This window comes from Theobroma cacao, chromosome 1 (assembly GCF_053813885.1).
Source record: "Theobroma cacao isolate CCN51 chromosome 1, ASM5381388v1, whole genome shotgun sequence".
In the NCBI taxonomy this organism is placed as follows: Eukaryota; Viridiplantae; Streptophyta; class Magnoliopsida; order Malvales; family Malvaceae; genus Theobroma; species Theobroma cacao.
The window spans coordinates 7,907,578-7,927,443 of NC_142639.1; the positions used below are offsets into that span (position 1 = coordinate 7,907,578).

The window sequence follows — 19,866 nt, forward strand, 5'->3', positions numbered from 1 at the left end:
CAATGACATTCTCCCTCACTTAATTCCAACAATACCCTCGTTACCTTATGGTCTCTTTCCACCACAAGTCTTCTTCGATGTCCCCATTAGCATTGTGAGTTTGTTTGAGGCAACTCCTCGTTGATTGTCTTAAAGAACACTTTCAACTCTAGATGTGTCCGTTGTAGTAATGCAATGGATCACTTCAATTCATACACTTGCGGTGCAATTCTCTGATTAAATTACTGTTCTAAATTGAGCCATAATTTTTTTGAATCACATATGGCTCAGACTCAGTTGATGGAGAACAAATCATGTATGGTATCAAAGCTATTGACGGAAAACAAATCACTTACGGTGTTGTAGTGTCAAGACTCGATTTTCGAGCCGTGACTGGCGCATGGACTCAATGGACGTAGTCCACTAAGCCCAAGCAAGCTTATTTACGTAATCTTGCTCAACATCCCATCAATTGTTCTAAAAGTTACATATCACAGTTCTACCATTCAAGTACTTTACTAATAAACTATAGCAGTCAAAACTGCATTTATATTAACCATTGCCACTCATGATGGCTCACCAATCAAAATATACATATATGGTTTAAGGCATGTATCTTAGAACTTTACATCACATGTACGTATTTACAAACAAAAATGACTCTGGGCTTCCAGCGAAGTGACCAAGGTGAAAGTGCAGCTACGGAATGCCAAGATACCTACCAAGGATACGAATCTACGAGAACACATCGACCTAGTTACCGGTTGCCTCTTGATCTGAAAACATGAAGTTGAAAACGGTGAGTATAAACCCATTGAGTGAACAAAGAAAGAGAACAAGCAACGATAAGGAAAGTTGATAATCATGATGCACTTATTCGAAAACAATGCAACTTAGTTCAAGTTCTTATTAAAATCCATCCATTAAACCCTTGGTTATTAAATCATTTAATGATGAAGGAACCATATTCAGCATGAAGTTGGAAAGAGAGGAAATTTCCAGCAATCATCCAAGCAAGGCAGCATAAACAGAATGTTTCTTGCTGCAATAAAATCAATTTGCAAGTAAATGGAAAATTTTCATGATTCATCATGCCATACAATCACATATTACAACCATGATCTTTCTATCGCATATACATATACTTAAGCACATATCAATTCATATACCACCCTATCTCACCCAGTTCATATGCATTCTCTCACATTGTGCACATAGCCGGACACCCTATCTCATGTGCATCCCCTCACATCGTGCACATGGGCAGTATCACTATCCATCTCCTTCACCACCATCATCACCGACAAGTGCAAACTCACCCCACACATGCACGGTTTCATTTGTCACACAATGGTACCATTTAGGACATAGTATATATATATATCAACATTATACAGAAACATATGAATTTATCATACTATCAATTTCATAACATGAAAACATTTCATAAGGGCTTGTTCCCCCGCAAGTTTTGAAGAAAGAACCAAATAAAATGTTTGAGGGGATTCAATCAAACATATATGTGTATATCCCAAAACCTTTTAATGCAAGTTCACTCATCGGTATTTGTTAAATCCTTACTTAATTCCAACTTCCTCTAATGGTCCAAATAGGGCAGTGGAGCTTCGTTGGAACTTATCATCATAATAGCATCACAATTAACTCAATTCACATAAATATGGTTTTAGAAGCTATCTCCTAAATTATGTTATGTTAGTTATTCCTAACTAATTTCCAACTACCATTAAGTGGCTATCTATTTTCACTACTCTAATCACACTAAATTGAACAAATCCTTAACTACAAAACACTCACAGATCTAACCACTAGTCATTCTTAACAACTAAAAATATCAACTCAATTTCAATACTCACCTTTCTAGCTTTGTAGTTGGATTCCTCGTCAAGAATTCCCAAACTATTATAGAGAGTCTTTCTCTCTCTCTCTCTCTCTAAAACACATAACTAGTGAGTGAAAGTATTAGTTTAAGACTTTAGAGGGTTTTTAAGGTGAAAGAGTAAAAGAGCACACAGGGCTTGTGAAAAGGTGCACAAAAGCATGAAATTTGAAACTAACTTGAGAGAGTTATGGAAGCTTGAAGAGATCTCCCATGGAGGATGAAGAAACGTGAGATTAAAAGAAAGATGGGAAGAAGAAGGTACTAGAAACAAATGAAGAAGGCTGTTGGAGAGTAGATATTTATGGTTAAAGCTTATCTAATTTTTCATGCAATTACAATAATGCCCTTAACAAGGCCACATGTCTTCCTCTTTTTCTTGTGTAATCTTTTTACTCTTTTGATACTGGGAAAAGGTCCAAAATCTTCTGAAAAGTCTCTTAAGTAGCCCCCAACAGCCCTAGCTTCAAAAATCCTCTAAGCTTGTTATATTTTATGAAATTACAGTGAGGGCCGCGACTCTCAATTTCCAGCACCGCGGAGCTCAAATGTTCTGTCCAAATTTGTTCTTCTAACGCCAGACTTCCATTTTGACAAAAATTTTGACTACCTTCCCATCTGAACTAGGCAAAGTGGTAAACATCAAAGTTGTAGCCTTGCCTCTTAGCTTTCTAATGGTTTAAAAATTATGTTATTTAGACTTTTGTAGTGAGAGATATGCTTGAAAAACTAAAACATATGTAAATAGAGCAATAGCCCATTATGCACCTTTCCTAACCAATTGAAATCATTTTTTATCCTACTCCTATAACGACATAAAATAATTATAAGTAACGTAAAACTAGAATCATTAGCTCAAATTAAACCTTCAAACATAAGTTCTACCTCTAGTTACGCGTCTATGAAGGTCGAGGTTTCACATGTAGCTGCTAACGAAGAACAAATCATGTACGACACCAAAGCTGCCGACAATGAATTAAATCACGTACAATGTTGAAGTTGTTGACAGAGAACAAATCACATATATTGCTGAAATTGTTGACGGAAAATAAATCACGGGTAAAAGACTTTACCACAACAAGATCAACATTATGGCTAAAAAGAATAAAAAGAAAAAAAAAAGTTAAGAACCTGTTTTGATATATGAAAAATAAAATATCTCAAAAGAATGAAATCAGGAAAATCCTATTAAAAATAATGGAACTTGGGAAAGTTTAGTTTAATTTTACAAATGAAACATAAAGGGACTATCTATAACGTAAATAAATTAAATAAGGAAGCATTCTAATCTTAAACTTCTTTGGAGTACAAGTAAAGTAAATGACACAAAAACAAATGTCCTAAAAACTAAACTTATTTATTATGCAAGTAAAACAATCAACAAGTAAGAAAAACTTAAATATAAAAAGTATTCTAAATGCTTTAGAATACTTTACTTAGTGTATGTTTGGTCTAGCTTTTTTTCAGCTTATCTACCTCTTAAAAGTAAAAGTTAGACCAAATATAATTTTGTAAGAAGCTCTTAAAAAAATTTTAAAAACAAAATTAATAAAAAAAAGCTCCAAGGAGGAGCTTTTTCTTCTCTTCTTTTAAAAATATAAGAGAATTTTTATTTTTGTTTCAAAAATATCCTCATTTATTAAAAATAATTACAATATTATCTTTTAAAAAAAATACCTTCTATGATAATTTTAACAAAAATTATAACTTATAAAAAAACTTATAAAAAGAAATTTACCAAACAACTTTAACTTAATTTTAAAAATTATTATTTTTCATAAGAAATTCATAATAACTTTTAAGTTAGAAAAAAATCAGGCCAAACAGACTCTTAATTGCTACTTTTGTTAGTAGCTATCAAATTTTTTCATGTAGGCTACGCGTCTGTATGTACAAATCATATGCATACATCTCTCTTACGTGTGTGGCTCATACCATAAGTTAATTCTCTTTTATATATACATACATATTAAAATGTTGAAACAATGTAAAAGCAAAACAATGTCGAAAGAATGGAATCGGTCAAACAGGTGCACATGCATATAACATTGATCACGTATTGAATTTGCAGCAAATATTATGCGTTCAATTGTGGGTGTCAGACATTTCTATTAAAAGTTTATTTCTAGAAATTAAATTGACAATTTTCATTATCTATGGCTCCACATCAAATGCATCATATTCGTGCTCCCAATACTCGTCAAACTGTTGAATTCCTGTAGGAATTGCACATGGGTTAGTATATGCCTATCTCCTCATTTCATTTTCCTGCTTCTTTTTTTTTCTTTGCAAACTGTGAATTCATGCTAAAATTTTAAAATTTATTTTAAATGATATTTACATTAGGATTGGGAACAAAAAGACATAGAGCTATTATGGTATCTAATTATATCATTTATGAAGTTATGAGAACTAAATTAAAGTTTACGAAAACTCATCACTATTAGCATCTCTCCTCAACAAAAACATCTCTAATCATTCGGGCTGCCTCACGCCTCTCTTTTTAATCGTCAGCTTCCACCTCCATTCAATCTCTCTAATTACATATTATTTTATGTTGATATTTAGTAAATATATGTTATTTGTTAATAACATAATTTAATTAAATTAGGTTAAGCCTAACTCGAGCCTAAGAAAGAATTTATATATAAGTTGAGTTCAAATCAAACCAGTATGCACTTGGCCCAGTAACCGAACTTTTAGATACCTTTACTCAAGACTCAATTTTCTATATTAATAAATAATAGTTATATACATAAGAGTTTTTTCTTCTTAATTTAATCCTTTAATATGAGTAAAAAATTATTATTGTAAAAAAAAATTTAATAGATTTAACTTTTACTTAAAAAGTTTTAGGTGTATATGATGCAACTTTTGATTTTATTCAGTAAAATGAATAAAAAAGGATTCATTATGTTATTAAATCTTCTTTAAAAGAAAACAAATAAAACTAAATGAATATAAATATACTATTTAGATAGTTTAAAGTATCATTATTCTAAATTAAAGTTAGAAAATATAAAAGTATAATTCAATTGGAAGTTAAATCAATCAATTAATTAATATACTTTTTGTCTTTGTTCCATTTATTTTTTTAAAGTATTCTATTTTATTTACTATCTATGAAGAAAGTGGACAGTAAAAGAAAAACAATAGCCATTACTAATGCACATGTAATATGGATTTGTAATTTTGTAATAACTAAACAAAAATTTTGAAATTTTAAAACAATAACTATCATTATCTAGTTTCCCCCAAATATATATATATATATATAAAAAAAACTATCATTATGTAGTTAATAACTTAATTGCCTAGAAATGCAAGTGTCACAAATCAAATATGGTAGACTTTTTTTTTTGGATGAAAACAACTATAAAAGATTTTAAATATCAACATTAATTGGTATTTAAATTTATTTAATATGTCAAGTACATATGTGGAGACCCTATACATACTTTACACCTAAGGGTTATGCACCATTCACGTACTTACCACCATGAAATTTCTCTTGGGATTGGATTTTCAATTTAATTCTATTGTAAAATAAGTATAATATTTTTAAAAAATTTAGTTAAAATTTTATTTTTTTATTATGTTGAAATTAAACTTTTATAATATTATTTTTAATTAAATAAAATTTTATAACATATAATGTCAATGTAACATGTTGATATGTCATTATAAATAATGATATAGTATATTAATGTGAAATAATGATTTACTTATATTATATTATTTTTATACGGCGCATTAATATAAAATAATAAATAATAATTTATTAATAATAAATTATAAGAATTTATTTAAATCAAAATATAAATTAAAAAATCAAAAACTTGATTTAAGTTTATAAGATAATAAAACTTAATTTAAAATTTTGCAAATAATTAAAGATTTTTTCAAATATTATTATGACAGTAAATTATCACTGGCTTTGTAATAACAATTGATGGGAAGAAAGGACAGAAGCTGCCGCTGCCCAATGCCTCATTGGATTCTTTGCCTTTGTAACTCTGTTGTGTTGGGATTATCAGATGTTTTGTTTGCATTTGTCGGATTCCGCAAATTTTTTTAGTTTTTTAGCCATTTTTATTATGCCCACAAGTAACTGGTCATGACGGACAAGCATCCATCCCACCACCTCCATCTCCCTAAAGCCAAGTCCATACCCACGTATCCACCCCCCACTTGGTTTTCAACACTTAATATCTAGCGGTTCATATCCCACCTGATCACAACGGCTACATTATCAAGGGGAACACCCTAATATCTCTCCCCAACAGTTATTCCAAAAGAATAGAACCACGCAATGTGCAGTGCAAGCCATGATTATTCTAGTCGACAAAACAGCAAAAAGGAAAGATATAGAGAGAGAGCGACAGGCAAAAGCTAAGGTTACAGTGACAAAAAGTGAAACTTCTTTTCTCTGTCTCTCTCTCACAACTCGTTCTCTCCTCCTTTTTCTTTTTGCTTAGAAGAACATTTCTGTTACCTGTAAACCATTGCAGCAGAAAAGGAAACGACGACGCTTTGGAGATGAAAGTGATCGGGGAGACAGCGGACGGGGAAGGAGGAGGAGCCACAGTGTTGGTGGGGGTCAAATTCGACGGGGAGAGCAAGGAGTTGCTGACGTGGGCACTGGTTAAGGTGGCACGGCCCGGTGATCATATCATTGCCCTTCACATCCTTGATACTCCCACCGGTATTCTCCTTTGCATTCCGCATTTCTCCTTTCACTTCTCTTTTTAGCTGTTTTTCTTTTTTCATGGGGTAATTTTCTTGGTGAATTTTTTATTTTCTATTTGTGGCAGAGAGCACGGCGTCGATTCTGTCTCTTGTTAAGACATTTGATTCTATACTAGCAGTTTATGAAGGATTCTGCAACTTAAAGCAGGTAAAATTATTGGCAATGTTTTTCTTCATATTCTTTTTTTTTTTGGAAAGTTATAGAAAGTGGTTATTGAAAATTGGTGGGAAGTTGTGCAGCTTGATTTGAAGCTAAAAGTGTGTAGAGGATCATCAGCAAAGAAAATTTTGGTAAGGGAAGCCAAGTCCTACGAAGCAGCTAAGCTAATTCTAGGAACTTCCAAGACCCATCACCCCATAAGGTCATCTGCCTCTGTTGCAAAATATTGCGCCAGGAAATTGCCGAAATGTTTCTGGGTTTACGCTGTTGGAAATGGCAAAATTGTGTTCCAAAGGGACGCAAGTCATACAAACTCGAATCGGTCCCAAGGTGATGCTTGTTTCAGTGCTTTTAGTTTTCTTCTAATTTGTTATAGTTTCTAATTTTTAGAAAATTTCCGTTTTTGATATTGAGTTCTGCTTACTTATTTTCTACGACATTTTGGTTGAGCAGAGGATGATTCACCTAGGAAGAGTCTTGTTCACTTAGAATCCTCGGGGAAGAGTACAAGAACAGGGAAGCTGGATTTAGATAATGGCAATTATTCCTATAAATCTGGCTTGTTTTTAATGCAGAAATCACTAAAGAAGAATTGTGCAGCCTGTGCTTCAGCCTTGAAATTGCCTGAAAATTCTAATGCCCGATTGTCGGAATATTTACCTGGAAATGGCAATGTGGATAATAGTTTAGCTTTGGTACCATTCCAAACGAGTGAAGATAATTCCATTTTGGTTAGAGAGCTGCCTGATTCGAGACCTGGTTGGTCTCTTCTCCGCTGGGTGTTTCTACCTAAGCAGCGTTTTTCTGAGAATTCTGCTGCAAAGAAATCTATGGTCCAATGGGTGTTAAAATTACCAAGCCAGCATTCTTCAGCTGTTGTCTATCCTGATCAAAGGCAAAACCATTCTGATCAAGAAAAGAATCATTCTTCTGATTTGGACGGAGAAAATGGTGCAATTGTGCCAGTTGGCTATGAGGCTATCCGTCCTATGTCTCCTTGCAATTTTCCTAAAGAGCTACAAAGTCTACGTGAGAAATACTCATCCTCATGTAGATTGTTTAGTTACCAAGAGCTTTTGGAAGCAACCTATAATTTTATGCCAGGTTTGTTCTTCATTAGCTGTTCATGAAAAAATCTTGAGTTTGGCTAATTGTGAGTGTTCATTTTAATGATTCTTATTTTGTGATTTTGTAGAGAATATGGTTGGTAAAGGTGGTAGCAGTTATGTTTATAAAGGGTGCCTTCCTGATGGCAAGGAACTGGCAGTGAAAATCCTTAAGCCAACTGAAAATGCAGTCAAGGAGTTTGTTCAGGAAATTGAGATCATCACCAGTTTAAACCATAAAAACCTCATTTCCTTATTTGGGTTATGTTTTGAGGATAACAAGTTACTCTTGGTTTATGATTTTCTGTACAGGGGAAGCCTAGAAGAGAATCTTCATGGTAATTTACACAATTTTATCAATTTTATTCCTTTTGTTTTGTTAAATTGAATCTTTTCCTTCCTGCAATTGGTTATAATTTACACAATTTTCAATTTAGTATCTTCTTAACCCTAAGTGGCTGCTCTTGTTAAAAGGTAATAAGAAGGATAGCAATGCATTTGGCTGGCAGGAGAGATATAAGGTGGCTGTGGGCATGGCTGAAGCACTTGATTACCTACATAATGGTTGTGAACAACCTGTGATCCACAGAGATGTGAAATCTTCCAACATTCTTCTGTCGGACGATTTTGAGCCCCAGGTAGCATATTTAAATGCTTAAGTTTCAAACTTATGTTTTCGGTTTAAGCTTTCTGTGTTCATTACTAGTTCTTCTTCTTCTTCAGCTGTCAGATTTTGGACTTTCTAGTCAGGTCTCAAGTTCTGCATCTCATATGACTTGCACAGATGTTGCAGGAACATTTGGGTATGTAATCTGTTCTGAATTTCTCTAGTTTATAGCTCACTTTAGATAGGCTCAGTAACACTTGTCTGTGGCAGTTACTTGGCTCCTGAATACTTCATGCATGGCAAAATGAGTGATAAAGTTGATGTCTATGCGTTTGGCATTGTCCTCCTAGAGCTCCTCTCTGGTAGAAAGCCCATTGATAATGACTGTCCAAAAGGTCAGGAGAGCCTTGTTATGTGGGTGAGTTCATATCTAAGTCTATTGGCTCTAGGCCTTATCTCTTTAAACATAATTTTGAAATTTGCAGATAAACAATGGTATGATTCAGAAAGACAAGTATATTCACTGTCTTAATCTGTACTTCACAATGTTTATACAAATGACAATTCGAATGCATCATACTTGAAATTCATTCATATTTCCCCTTTTTCTGAAAGTGTCAAAGTACAATGCCGTTTTAATCCAATTATTTTGTGAGTCAGTTTCTAACTCTTGGTAATGTCTGATATTGACATCCAGGCAAAGCCAATTTTAAAGGACAGCAAGATTTCCCAGTTGCTAGATCCACAGCTAGGCAGTGGCTACGATTTTCATCAGATAGAAAGGATGATTTTAGCTGCTACCCTGTGCATCAGACGTGCACCTATAATGCGGCCTCAAATTAGCCTTGTAAGCTACTCTGAACTGACATTTTTCTTTTGCTTTGCAATTATATTTATTTGAATCCATTTATTTGCTTATCAAATCTTATTTGACTACAGATCCTGAAGCTCCTACAGGGTGACCAGGAAGTAACAAATTGGGCAAGGCAACAAGTTAGGGCATCAGAAGAAGTTGATACGGTTGATGGGGAAGTATATCCTACTAATATCGAATCCCATCTTAACCTTGCTCTTTTAGACTTGGAGGATGATTCACTTTCTGTAAGCAGCAATGAACAAAGCGTCCCAATAGAAGATTACTTGCTAGGAAGATGGAGCCGCTCATCAAGCTTTGCCTAGCCATCCCATTGCAACCGTGCTTTGTTTTCAATTTGTGATTTTTCGGTATATCCTTTTCTGTCCCCTCCCCTCCACTCCCCCCTTTCTCTTTCGATTTTTCTTATTTGTTTATGTATTAGATTAGATGGGTCTTGGAAGAGAGGTTGTTTGGAAGCTTTCCCCCCTCCTTGACTTCATGTTGTTTTATAGCCCTTGTTTCTATTTTTGGTCAATGGGCTGGTTTGGTTACCTATCCCAGCGTTTGTCATTGAGTTTTCTCGGGAATATATGCCAAGAGCAAATGTATAACCAAAAAAGATGCATATTGAGTGTAAATAATCACTGATTCCCATACTTCATGTCAAGTCCTGAAAGTGGAAATATATTTGGACGTTAGCTGTTTGTTTCTTCGGTGCTGTTCTTTGATTACATCTGTATGGATTTTCAGTGCTTCAAATCCATGGATGTGCTGTGCTGAGTACTAACAGAAAACGGTACCCAGCAGAACTGATTGTTGCTTTCTCCAATGGGGTTTTGGCCTTAGCTTCAATTGCATTCTTCCAGTTTGAGATTCCTTCAGTTGTCTTTCGTTATCAAAGTACTTGTTGCTGTTCCTTGTATGTTTTAGCCAAAGCAGCAAGCAATCAGACTACAGTAAACTTCACGTTCACCCTCCACTCCATGGCTGATGGCTGATGGCTGAACTTCAGATACTTCTTCTAGGGGCCTGTTAATCGAGCATGATTTTTTGCTAACTCCAGATGTAGTGAGGGCACATTATTTATTTTGACTAATGAAAACAGGCAAAAAAAAAAATTCAAATTATATCAATTTATAACAATTAAAGACATAAATCGTAGCTTTTCCAATTTAATCTTCTAGATAAAAGCGATAAATTTCGGTCTTGATTTGTTCGAAGAAAAGAGAAAAGTGTAATACTATTTTGTTGCTTAGTGACAGAATTTGAGTACTTTTAATATTCATAAATGATGTAAAAGTAACAGAATTAGAATAATGTTATATATATTTATTTAATTAAATTTTTAAATACACTTCAAAATGATATTAGTTAATTTTTTAATAATAATGTTTGTGAAGTTTAAAAATGTTACCGTATATGTATAAAATAATTTTTTATATAATAAAAGATTGAAATAATACGAAATTCATTTAAAAAATAGTAGAAATAGTGATAAGTGCATAAATAATTTTAATTTTAAAAGCAAAAATTTTTTGTGTTTTATTAAATTTAAATTATTGGGATCACTATTTTTTTGAGATTGTTTTTTTTTTTGATAAAAAATTTATGAATATTTATTCTTTATGACGGGTTAACTAATTTGATTTCCAAATAAAAAAAACAAAAAGTAATAATTAATTTTTTTATTTTTTATGATGTGTTAAATGGTTTAAATTAAAAAAATAAAAAAATAATGACTAAATTTTAAAGTAAAAATTTCGATGCTCTGTGGTTCATATTGTTTTTGGATTTATTAATCGTTTCTGTATTTGTTATGAGTAATTATGAAGTCCAACATTTCGGACACTTAAATAGGAGAGATTTTGGAGGGAGAAACGTGGATGGATATGGAATAGACGATTTTGATTCAAAAGAAGATAAAAAATTGAACACGAATTGTACAATTCCTTGCATTGGAGGCTCAACCAAACTCTTCCTTTTCTTCTTTGTTCATTTAAATAAAAAAAGTTAAAAAAAAATCAGCCAGATTCGCAAGACCATGCTCTCGCGGTCGCCATGGCATTCTCCTCTCTTTATCTCTGTAAGCTTCCTTCGCTTCATGTCCTTCATCCTTTTCTTGCTCATGTTCTGAATCTTAATTCAATTTCATGTATTGAAACTAGAATTCTGTTTTTTCTTTTTCTTTTCTAGTTATTTCAGGCGAAGAAAAGCTATTTAATTCAATTACTGTCTGCTTCTTTGCCGCATATATAATTCTCTTCCTTTTAAAGCTAATGAATACCCACATTTTTTGTGAATATGTAATGTAGAATTTGATCTTCAGTTTAAGCTCTAAGGTCTATGAATAGCGTATTTCTGTCCAATATTATAGAAGAATACTATGAAAAACTTTCTTCTAATTAAGCCAAAAGGTTAGCCTATGAGTGTAAATGATTGTTGATTCAGAAATCTGTCTGGTGGAGCTTAGCTAGTAACCTTACGGCTCCGGCAGTAAGCATCCGATAAGTCAGTATGGGAGTGAGAAAGAAAAAACAAAATAGTAAAATGCGCTTGAGCTATTTGATTGTAAGGCACAACTTACATGTGGTGCTTGATGTCCAAAACACCATGTCTTTTAGTGCACTCTTCCCCCACAACATTGTCCATGCTGGTGGTAACTAAAGCTGGGTTTTGAATTCATATTATTCTTACCGCATCAAATGACCGTTCTTAGTATACAAACTTGTGCATTTGAACTTGGCACCATGTACTGTGGTCCTTCATTATTGCATCACGTGATTGTTCACTATTTCTGATTGGAGCTCTTAATGCAATGTTGTTTATGTTCATTATGCAGGCTTCTACAAGTACAAGGGAGGTGCTTGGAAGTTTTTTGACAGGCAGGTGTTGTTGTAGTCTCTAGTCTTATGCATCATATAACATGTTGCCTTCATCGTTCTGTTAAGTGTAGCTTGCATAATTGACACCATATTCTGCAAATGCATTTTTTCTTGTAGATATACTTCAATCAAGTGGCAATTTTCAACAATCAGTTAGCCAAGGAAGAAGGGTCATATCCTCTCATGTCTCTGTAAAGTTTGTACAGACATCATGCCACATATCTGTCCCTCGGGTGTCAGTAGGAAGAGAGACACAAGTGCCTTCAAAATTTTTGAAAGACAGGAAGATGGTTCCCAACGCAGATCCTCCTAGTATTGAAGACGTCAGTCGCTTGTATCAACTCTTCGATCAAAGGTCGTTCTTATATTTGCTTTTACAGCTTTGGTTTCTTTATGTAGTCAGACAATCAGTAATATAATTCTTCTGAATGGACTAAATATTTGAAAGCTATTTCTTTTGTGCAGCACCAAGCTTGTGGTATTGACTGGAGCTGGAATCAGCACCGAATGTGGGATTCCTGATTATAGAAGGTTCTATCTCTTGTTCTCTTTATTTTGAGTATGGTCCATAATGTTATTAACCTTATTTGTTTCAATAAGCAGTATTTCGAAAAATTATGGCATCTGGCTTTGCCTTGGTTTCTGGCCTTCTATTTCTTCAAAAATTTAAATTATTTATATCTGTAACTTAGTAATTTTTTTGTTGATTATATATATATTTTTTTTTTTAAGTTTTACATGAGGGCAGAGAAGTAGCAGGTAAAGTATTGCAGATCATTGCTATTTATTCTTTAATTGTTCTTCATTCTATACTATACTCTTCCTCAGTGGCAGATGTTCCTGTTGAATGGTTACTGTCTTTTAAGTGCTTACATTTTTCATTCACATTTAAGCACAGCATGCATGGCTTCCAACTATGAGAAATTGGATGACTGTTCATTTTATGCGCTAGTTTTGTACAAATTTTACAGCACTTTGGATAATTGGAAATTGTTAGTAAGAAAAGAATTTTAATTGCTGATGTAGCAAGAAAAGGAAAAAAAGGTAGATAACAGATGGTTTTTTTACTGAACCAATTGAGGAGAGAAGTAACAGTAGCAAACAACGGTACAAATCCTTTGCCAGGTTTTAAACCATAGCTTTCAAATGCGGGTTTGAAATGTTTAGGTTTTAAACCAGAGTTAGACAAGTGCCCTAAAATACCCATACTTAAAGGAATGAGACAAATTCAAAACCCCTTTTGAAAATTAAATAACTAGTAACTTATGTGAAGATCCAATTGTTCATCAATTGCCTCATTTTTGTTTTTCACATTGGTACATTTTTGTCCACAACTTTTCTTTTTGTTACTCATTTGGTTGTGCTCATAACTGTGTCAACCTCTAAACTGTAAATGGCTCAGATTCTTTTAATATCAGTCACACCAAAAATTCTCTCCAAATCTATTTTCTCTATTACCTTCCTTTTCAAATGTCAATGTCTATCTATTTAATTTTCAATAATGGAATTCTTTTTTTTTTGGCAGTCCAAATGGAGCTTATAGTTCTGGTTTCAAGCCAATTACCCATCAGGTGATCTGCAGGCATGTGCTGTGAAAGCTGGCTACTTTGGTACTGAACAAATAAACAGTAGAGTTTAGTTAATATGCTAATCAGAAAATGAATTAAAGATTTTTGAATTGAAGTTTTTTGATAAATTGTTTGCTTAAAATTAACTTCTCGTGTTTCATGCTTACAACTGATTTTACTTTGTGATGACATCAAGTGTTTCCTTCACTATTGAGTACTGTAAGGACACAAAGAAGAATGGAACAATGAGAAATGAGAGTGACTGTCTAGTCTAGAGCAAATACATTATAGGGAAAGTTCCATAGCTTGATATGATTCCTCAACATCTCAGAAGATTCTCTTTGATTGATTTCAGATTTTCTTTTTGGTGCATCTCTATTTTATTATCAAAGAGACTATTGGAAAAGAGAGGAAATATTGTAAAGGATGTTTCCGTTTTCAGAACTTTCTATTTGTTTCTGTGGGTTGATAAAAACAAGAAGTTTTTCTAGAAGTTTCACATCATTCATTTTTGAAGGACATTGAATTTGATGTTCTAGACTTTTAGTGAAACACAGTTGTGAATATGCATTATCTCAGTGTCTACTGACCCATCATTTTTGTAGGTAGTATTCTTTTCCGGTCAATAGCATCATAGATGTCATGACCATTTCCTCCTGCTAATTTTAACAAAGGTTTATATTCATCATAACAATGTAACCATCATCCCATAGCATCAAAATTACTTGTCTTTTATAAAGAATAAAGATAAAAAAATTTCACCTGACTTCCTAACTTTTTTTTTTTGGATTATTGAATTTCCTTTATTAAAAGAAGGGGGAATACATGCCATCTTATTTTGTTTTCAAAATCCCTCAAAAGAATAGTTTCCTGACATATTTCTCTGAATATGTCAAGAATCTAAGTGTTGTTTACCAAATTTTAGCAATAATTCACTAACTATTAATTGTTTTTCTGTAAGTGTTCTTATAACCAATGTCTATATTTATAACTTCTATCTCTAATTTTCTTTTAACAGGAGTTTGTACGTTCAAGTCGTGCCCGCAGGAGGTATTGGGCAAGGAGCTATGCTGGATGGAGGCGGTTTACTGCAGCAAAACCTGGTGCTGCTCATGTTGCTTTGGCATCTCTAGAGAAAGCTGGCCGAATAAATTTTATGATAACACAGAATGTTGACAGGTAAACAACTGTTATTCTTTTATCTTTTATTCATAAGTGATGTTAGTGGCACTAATTTATCAAGATGATGTTTCAGGCTGCATCATCGTGCTGGGAGCAACCCACTTGAATTGCACGGAACTGTTTATAGTGTGATTTGTTTAGATTGTGGTTTTTCCTTTTGTCGAAATTTATTTCAAGATGAAGTGAAGGCCCTTAATCCAAAGGTTAGTCTTGTACATTAATCACCCTGAAAAATGCCCATCAATCCTCTTATTCTCATCATCTATTAATATTGTAATACTCTGACCAAGTTTAGGAAATTCTCAATAATTGACCTCATATGCGTTATTTTATTTACTGGATTTTGATTTTAAGTAATAAAAGTTCTGATTAAGTGAACTCATACATTATGGGTCTTGGACGTAAAATTAAAAAATAGAAGTGGTTAGATTTGTCCCAATGGTCTACTTGCACAGTTTTCTGCAGCTGGTATCAAGTTAATTATGTTCATAACATGGAGTCAGATGACTCAACCAAAGTGAGTGAGCTTCAAGCTATTCTTTTTCACTTTTAGTCCCCTCACAAGAAGAAAAAATGATAAAGATGGAAATGAGGAGGTGGAGTGGCAATGGCTAATTTGTAGGTCTGCAAATTTGATGGATCATACTGAAAGAGTAACTTCAAGACCACATGATTTAAAATCTTGATGCAAAAGTTATAACGTGTTTGACAAACTTAGTATGAAATCTTTTAAACTTAATATCAATTCTGGAAATAATTAATTTCTAATTGGAATAAGGATTGGATTTGGGTGAGGCAGCTTACCTTGCTCATTATTTTCAGCTTATATTCATGCCACTGAAAATTATCTCTCCTTTGAAGCAAACATAATGAAGTATGAACACAGTCGGGTAATTCATTTTTTTTAGGTAATTTGTAGATGTAGAAATATCTAATGTTTTTTTTTCTTTTTCGTGATAATTACCTTCTTAATTCATGAAACTGAAAGTTGGACCAATACCATACTGCTTTATGGTCATTTACCTATATGTAAAACATACAACTTCCTCAATTGTGCTTTTTGATGCCTTCTTTTCCTTTCTGTGCAGCACGGGCAACATGCCTCTTTAGTGATTAAATAAGTTATTTTTACATGATTCATTAGAGGCTTGGTCTAGCTGGGCCAAATGAGATCCTGGCTGTGTTATTGTTGGGTAAATTGCATTGCAAGCCCCTAACCATTTAATAAGTTTCATTTAGTCCCCTAACCTTTCAATTGTCCCATTTATATCCCATATCTCTTTAAAGTGTTCCAGGAATGTCTTATTGTCCAACAACTCTGTTAAAATAAATAGAAATATCCAAATTTCAGTAAGGCTGTATTCCATGTCTGCACCTTCCGTCCATTTTTAACCAACCTTATTAACAGGAGGACTAAATTATAGCAATTTAAGAGGTTTGGAGTATAAAATAAACAATTGAGAGGTTAGAGGTCAAAATGAAAATTTATGGTAAGGTTAAGGACCACTGGTGAAATTTTACCTTCTTATTATTTGTAACTGATTGGTATGATGCTATCTCCACATAGAGTTCCTAAACCCTTTCATTGACCTGGGTGCAAAGCCATTTTCTGTTTTCATTACTGGAACAGGCAATGATACTTGTTATTGCAGTGGGCAGCAGCAATTGAAAGCTTGGACCATGGCAGCCCTGGATCAGATAAGAGCTTTGGCATGAAGCAAAGGCCTGATGGAGACATTGAGATTGATGAGAAATTCTGGGAGGAGGATTTCCACATTCCAACTTGCCAGAGATGCAAGGGGACCCTGAAACCTGATGTAAGATTCTTTGCTTTTATGAAAACTGATGTGTAATACATTGCTGTTATGAATAATCAACATTTAAAGTGTTGTAAGTGTGATGATTTCCTATTTCCTGGACATACTTTTCTCTTTTCAGTATGGTGAGCAGAGAATATAATGAATATTATGAATTTGCTATAATGTGCTGAGAGGGATTGTTCAAAATGTGTTTATAACTTCAGAGACATCATGAAACCATGAATGTAATCCTCAGGTGTGCATGATTATGAGGGTCTGGTATGTTTGTGGCACAATTATCAAGGAATCTAGTGTATGCAAGTACTGGTTATACTTGTGACATGATTTTTATCAAGAAGTGCTAGCAAAAGCATATATGTTTTAAAGCTATTGAGAACATAATGAATATTATGAATTTTCTTTAAAGTGCTGAGAGGAATTGTTTAAAATGTGTTTATAACTTCAAAGACTTCATGAAACATGAATGTAATCCTCAGTTGTGCATGATTATAAGGGTCTGGTATATGTTTGTGGCACAATTATCAAGGAGTCTAGTATATGCCAGTACTGGTTATATTTGTGACATGATCATTATGAAGAAGTGCTACAAAAAGTATATATGTTTTAAAGGGTTGAGATGACCTAGTTATGCACAGTAGGCAAGTATATCTTTTTTTTTTTTTTTTGGGTGGGGGGTTGTGGTGTTGGGGTGGGGTGGGGTTGACGGTTTAAGCCTGGAATAGTCTCTTGGCAGGCACAGCCTTGTCTGAAAAATGAATTATTTGCAGTAAGAATTGTGGTTTTTTTCAGAGCTAGATAAAATTTGGTTTCTAGTAATTACCCCACTTTTGGTACAGAGGACAAAAGTAAAACGTCCAAAACTCATTTCCTTTTTTATCATTTTTCTTTCAGTATATATGACCCTATACTGTTTCCTGCTTCATATAAATTTGAAGTTGTCCTTTTGATGGTGTAGTTTCACATACCTTTTCAATGGGAAGCATAAGTATAAGGATCTAAAGGCAGCTTGAAAGTTCTTTAATTGAAAGGAAAACATGTCTCCTCAAAGGGTCTTGTTAATTTCATGAAGAGGATCATCTTCAGCTGACCTTTAGCCTTCATCTCTTCAGCAAGTAGCAAATAGTTTGATATATATTAAGATAGGATGTTTGTGCTATCATCTGAGTGCTGGATATATTTTGGTATCTTTTGGATGTATTGCTGGCTAACTGATTTAATTAATATTCATTTTGAACCATTGCATAGGTATCATATCCATCGTCATCTCCAAATACCTTTCTGTTTGATTATGGTCTTGATTTACTCTTTTGGATATGTTCTAATTGTTGGTGGAAACTATTCTTTTTCTATTCTCAATTTTTGTTCATACTGATGTTGCCTTGGCCGTTTTGATGTTTGTTTTTGTAATTGTACATTCAAATGAAAATAAAAATGGATTTTGGTTGTATAGTTGGGCCTACTAGTTTGAGATTAATTTGAGTTGAGTTGATTAGTTGTACATTTAAAATGAAAATGAAACACTAATGCGTTTTTTTGATGTTTCTGTTATGTATTTCACCTTCAAGGTTGTATTCTTTGGAGACAATGTGCCCAAGGAAAGAGCTGATAAGGCCATGGAAGTTTCAAGAGAATGTGATGGTTTCCTTGTACTAGGATCATCTTTGATGACCATGTCTGCTTACCGGCTTGTCAGGTATATTGTGCTTGTAACATTTTACTTCACACCCAAAGAACAAAAATCAAGTTACTAATCAGCAATGTTTTTATGAAATCTTTGGTTCAATTACAATTGGTTCTCTATTCTATTTATTTGAACATAATTTATTTAACACTAAGTTTTGGCTGATTGGCTGTCATGTACTTAATATATCACTTCAAAGTTTTCCTGCAAGAACCAGTCGTCAAGTTTGTTACTTTTGTTTTCAGGATTCTGGTGTAGGAACTTTCCCCTGTTTTGAGTTATTCAAGTTCTATGGACAGTAAATAGTTTTTTATTTTAGAGGATTTAGTTTGCAGCTAATGGTCTTTGAGTTTCACAGGGCTGCTCACAAGGCAGGTGCTACCACTGCAATTGTGAATATCGGTACAACACGTGCTGATGATATTGTATCCTTGAAACTGAATGCACGACTGGGCGAGGTACTATCTTTAAAGTTAGCTGTTGCTTATGTATTGTGTGTAGCCCTTTTACATGTAGTTTCTCATGTTTATACTCTAGCCTCTTTTTGACCTTTGCATGCGGTGCAATGCTACAGATTTTGCCACGAGTGCTCAACACTGGCTCCCTCAGTATCGCTGCCCTCGAGAAAAATGATTAGGGAAGGTAAATGAACTGTACCATCTGAATTTTGAGTATATTTAAGTCTATGATTATGTGAAAGAATTTCATAAAGGGCCAAGAGTGAGGGCACTTGTTCAAGTTTTAGTTTTTTGAAATATTCTAAATTCAATTCAGTGCTTGACTAAAATGCTGTTATTCCAATGTATTGAATGATTTTTTTCCCCTTAAATAATAATCTTTGCAAGTATCTCTAGGACACTAGTTAACAAAATCCTTTACAAAATTGCGATAATTTGGCTTGTCATTGCAGGATTGAGGCACACTTTTAAGCTTAACAAACTCGAAGATGGAAGGGTTGAAAAATTGGGGTGGCAAATAAGTGGAATAGCATGCTTCTTCATTGCCAGTGTGCTACATAGAAATGTGTCAAATTATGCATACAGCAGTGTTACTGTGTTAGTGTTAGAAGAAGTATCCATCAAACAATGAAGAATATAACTTTTGCTGGCTGCAGGATTGCTGGTGTTCATTGGGGGAACCATTGACTTCTTTTGGTTAGCACTTCCACAAGCAAAAAGACATTTAATTATTTGCTTATTTTAACTTATTACTATGATATGTGTTTAATTCTTTGCTCACACTTGTTCGTTAAAAAAAAAAGCATAAAAAACAGGAACAGCCTTCACCAAGAAATCTTGATCGTACTTTGCACTTATGAATGATTTATGAATCTGCTCTATGGTTGTCATTCCCGTATATTTATACTCTGAGAGGAGAAA

At 33.6% G+C, this 19,866-nt stretch overlaps 2 protein-coding genes across 4 annotated transcripts; both read left to right on the plus strand.

Annotated features, from left to right (window-relative positions):
- Positions 1–6,099: 6,099 nt before the first annotated feature.
- Positions 6,100–10,062, plus strand: LOC18611923 (kinase with adenine nucleotide alpha hydrolases-like domain-containing protein). The gene is made up of 11 exons (XM_007048423.3): positions 6,100–6,289; positions 6,388–6,581; positions 6,691–6,773; positions 6,866–7,115; positions 7,239–7,889; positions 7,981–8,229; positions 8,366–8,529; positions 8,615–8,694; positions 8,769–8,916; positions 9,196–9,345; positions 9,438–10,062. Exons 2-11 carry the CDS (start codon positions 6,416–6,418, stop codon positions 9,675–9,677), a joined length of 2,181 nt encoding a protein of 726 aa, XP_007048485.2. The 5' UTR covers positions 6,100–6,289; positions 6,388–6,415; the 3' UTR covers positions 9,678–10,062.
- Positions 10,063–11,186: 1,124 nt separating this feature from the next.
- Positions 11,187–19,835, plus strand: SRT2 (sirtuin 2). 3 transcript variants are annotated; one of them, XM_018128666.2, is made up of 12 exons: positions 11,187–11,437; positions 12,194–12,248; positions 12,354–12,591; positions 12,702–12,767; positions 13,762–13,807; positions 14,823–14,983; positions 15,060–15,189; positions 16,639–16,803; positions 18,372–18,499; positions 18,846–18,945; positions 19,062–19,129; positions 19,398–19,835. In XM_018128666.2, exons 1-11 carry the CDS (start codon positions 11,396–11,398, stop codon positions 19,122–19,124), a joined length of 1,194 nt encoding a protein of 397 aa, XP_017984155.2. In that variant the 5' UTR covers positions 11,187–11,395; the 3' UTR covers positions 19,125–19,129; positions 19,398–19,835. The 3 variants fall into 3 exon arrangements, with proteins under 3 accessions (XP_017984155.2, XP_007048490.3, XP_088659018.1); XM_007048428.3 differs by having other exon boundaries at positions 12,194–12,236; XM_088802892.1 differs by having other exon boundaries at positions 11,423–11,437; positions 12,194–12,240.
- The last annotated feature ends 31 nt before the right edge of the window (positions 19,836–19,866 follow it).

Bases quoted from the DNA above. Each gene is read 5' to 3' on its own strand.
- LOC18611923 (XM_007048423.3), top strand. From the start codon at position 6,416: ATGAAAGTGATCGGGGAGACAGCGGACGGGGAAGGAGGAGGAGCCACA. The intron at 6,774-6,865 runs GTAAAATTATTG...GAAGTTGTGCAG, and splicing joins GATTCTGCAACTTAAAGCAG to CTTGATTTGAAGCTAAAAGT. The intron at 8,530-8,614 runs GTAGCATATTTA...CTTCTTCTTCAG, and splicing joins CGGACGATTTTGAGCCCCAG to CTGTCAGATTTTGGACTTTC.
- SRT2 (XM_018128666.2), top strand. From the start codon at position 11,396: ATGCTCTCGCGGTCGCCATGGCATTCTCCTCTCTTTATCTCT. The intron at 15,190-16,638 runs GTTAGTCTTGTA...TTGTTATTGCAG, and splicing joins TGAAGGCCCTTAATCCAAAG to TGGGCAGCAGCAATTGAAAG. The intron at 18,500-18,845 runs GTATATTGTGCT...TGAGTTTCACAG, and splicing joins TCTGCTTACCGGCTTGTCAG to GGCTGCTCACAAGGCAGGTG.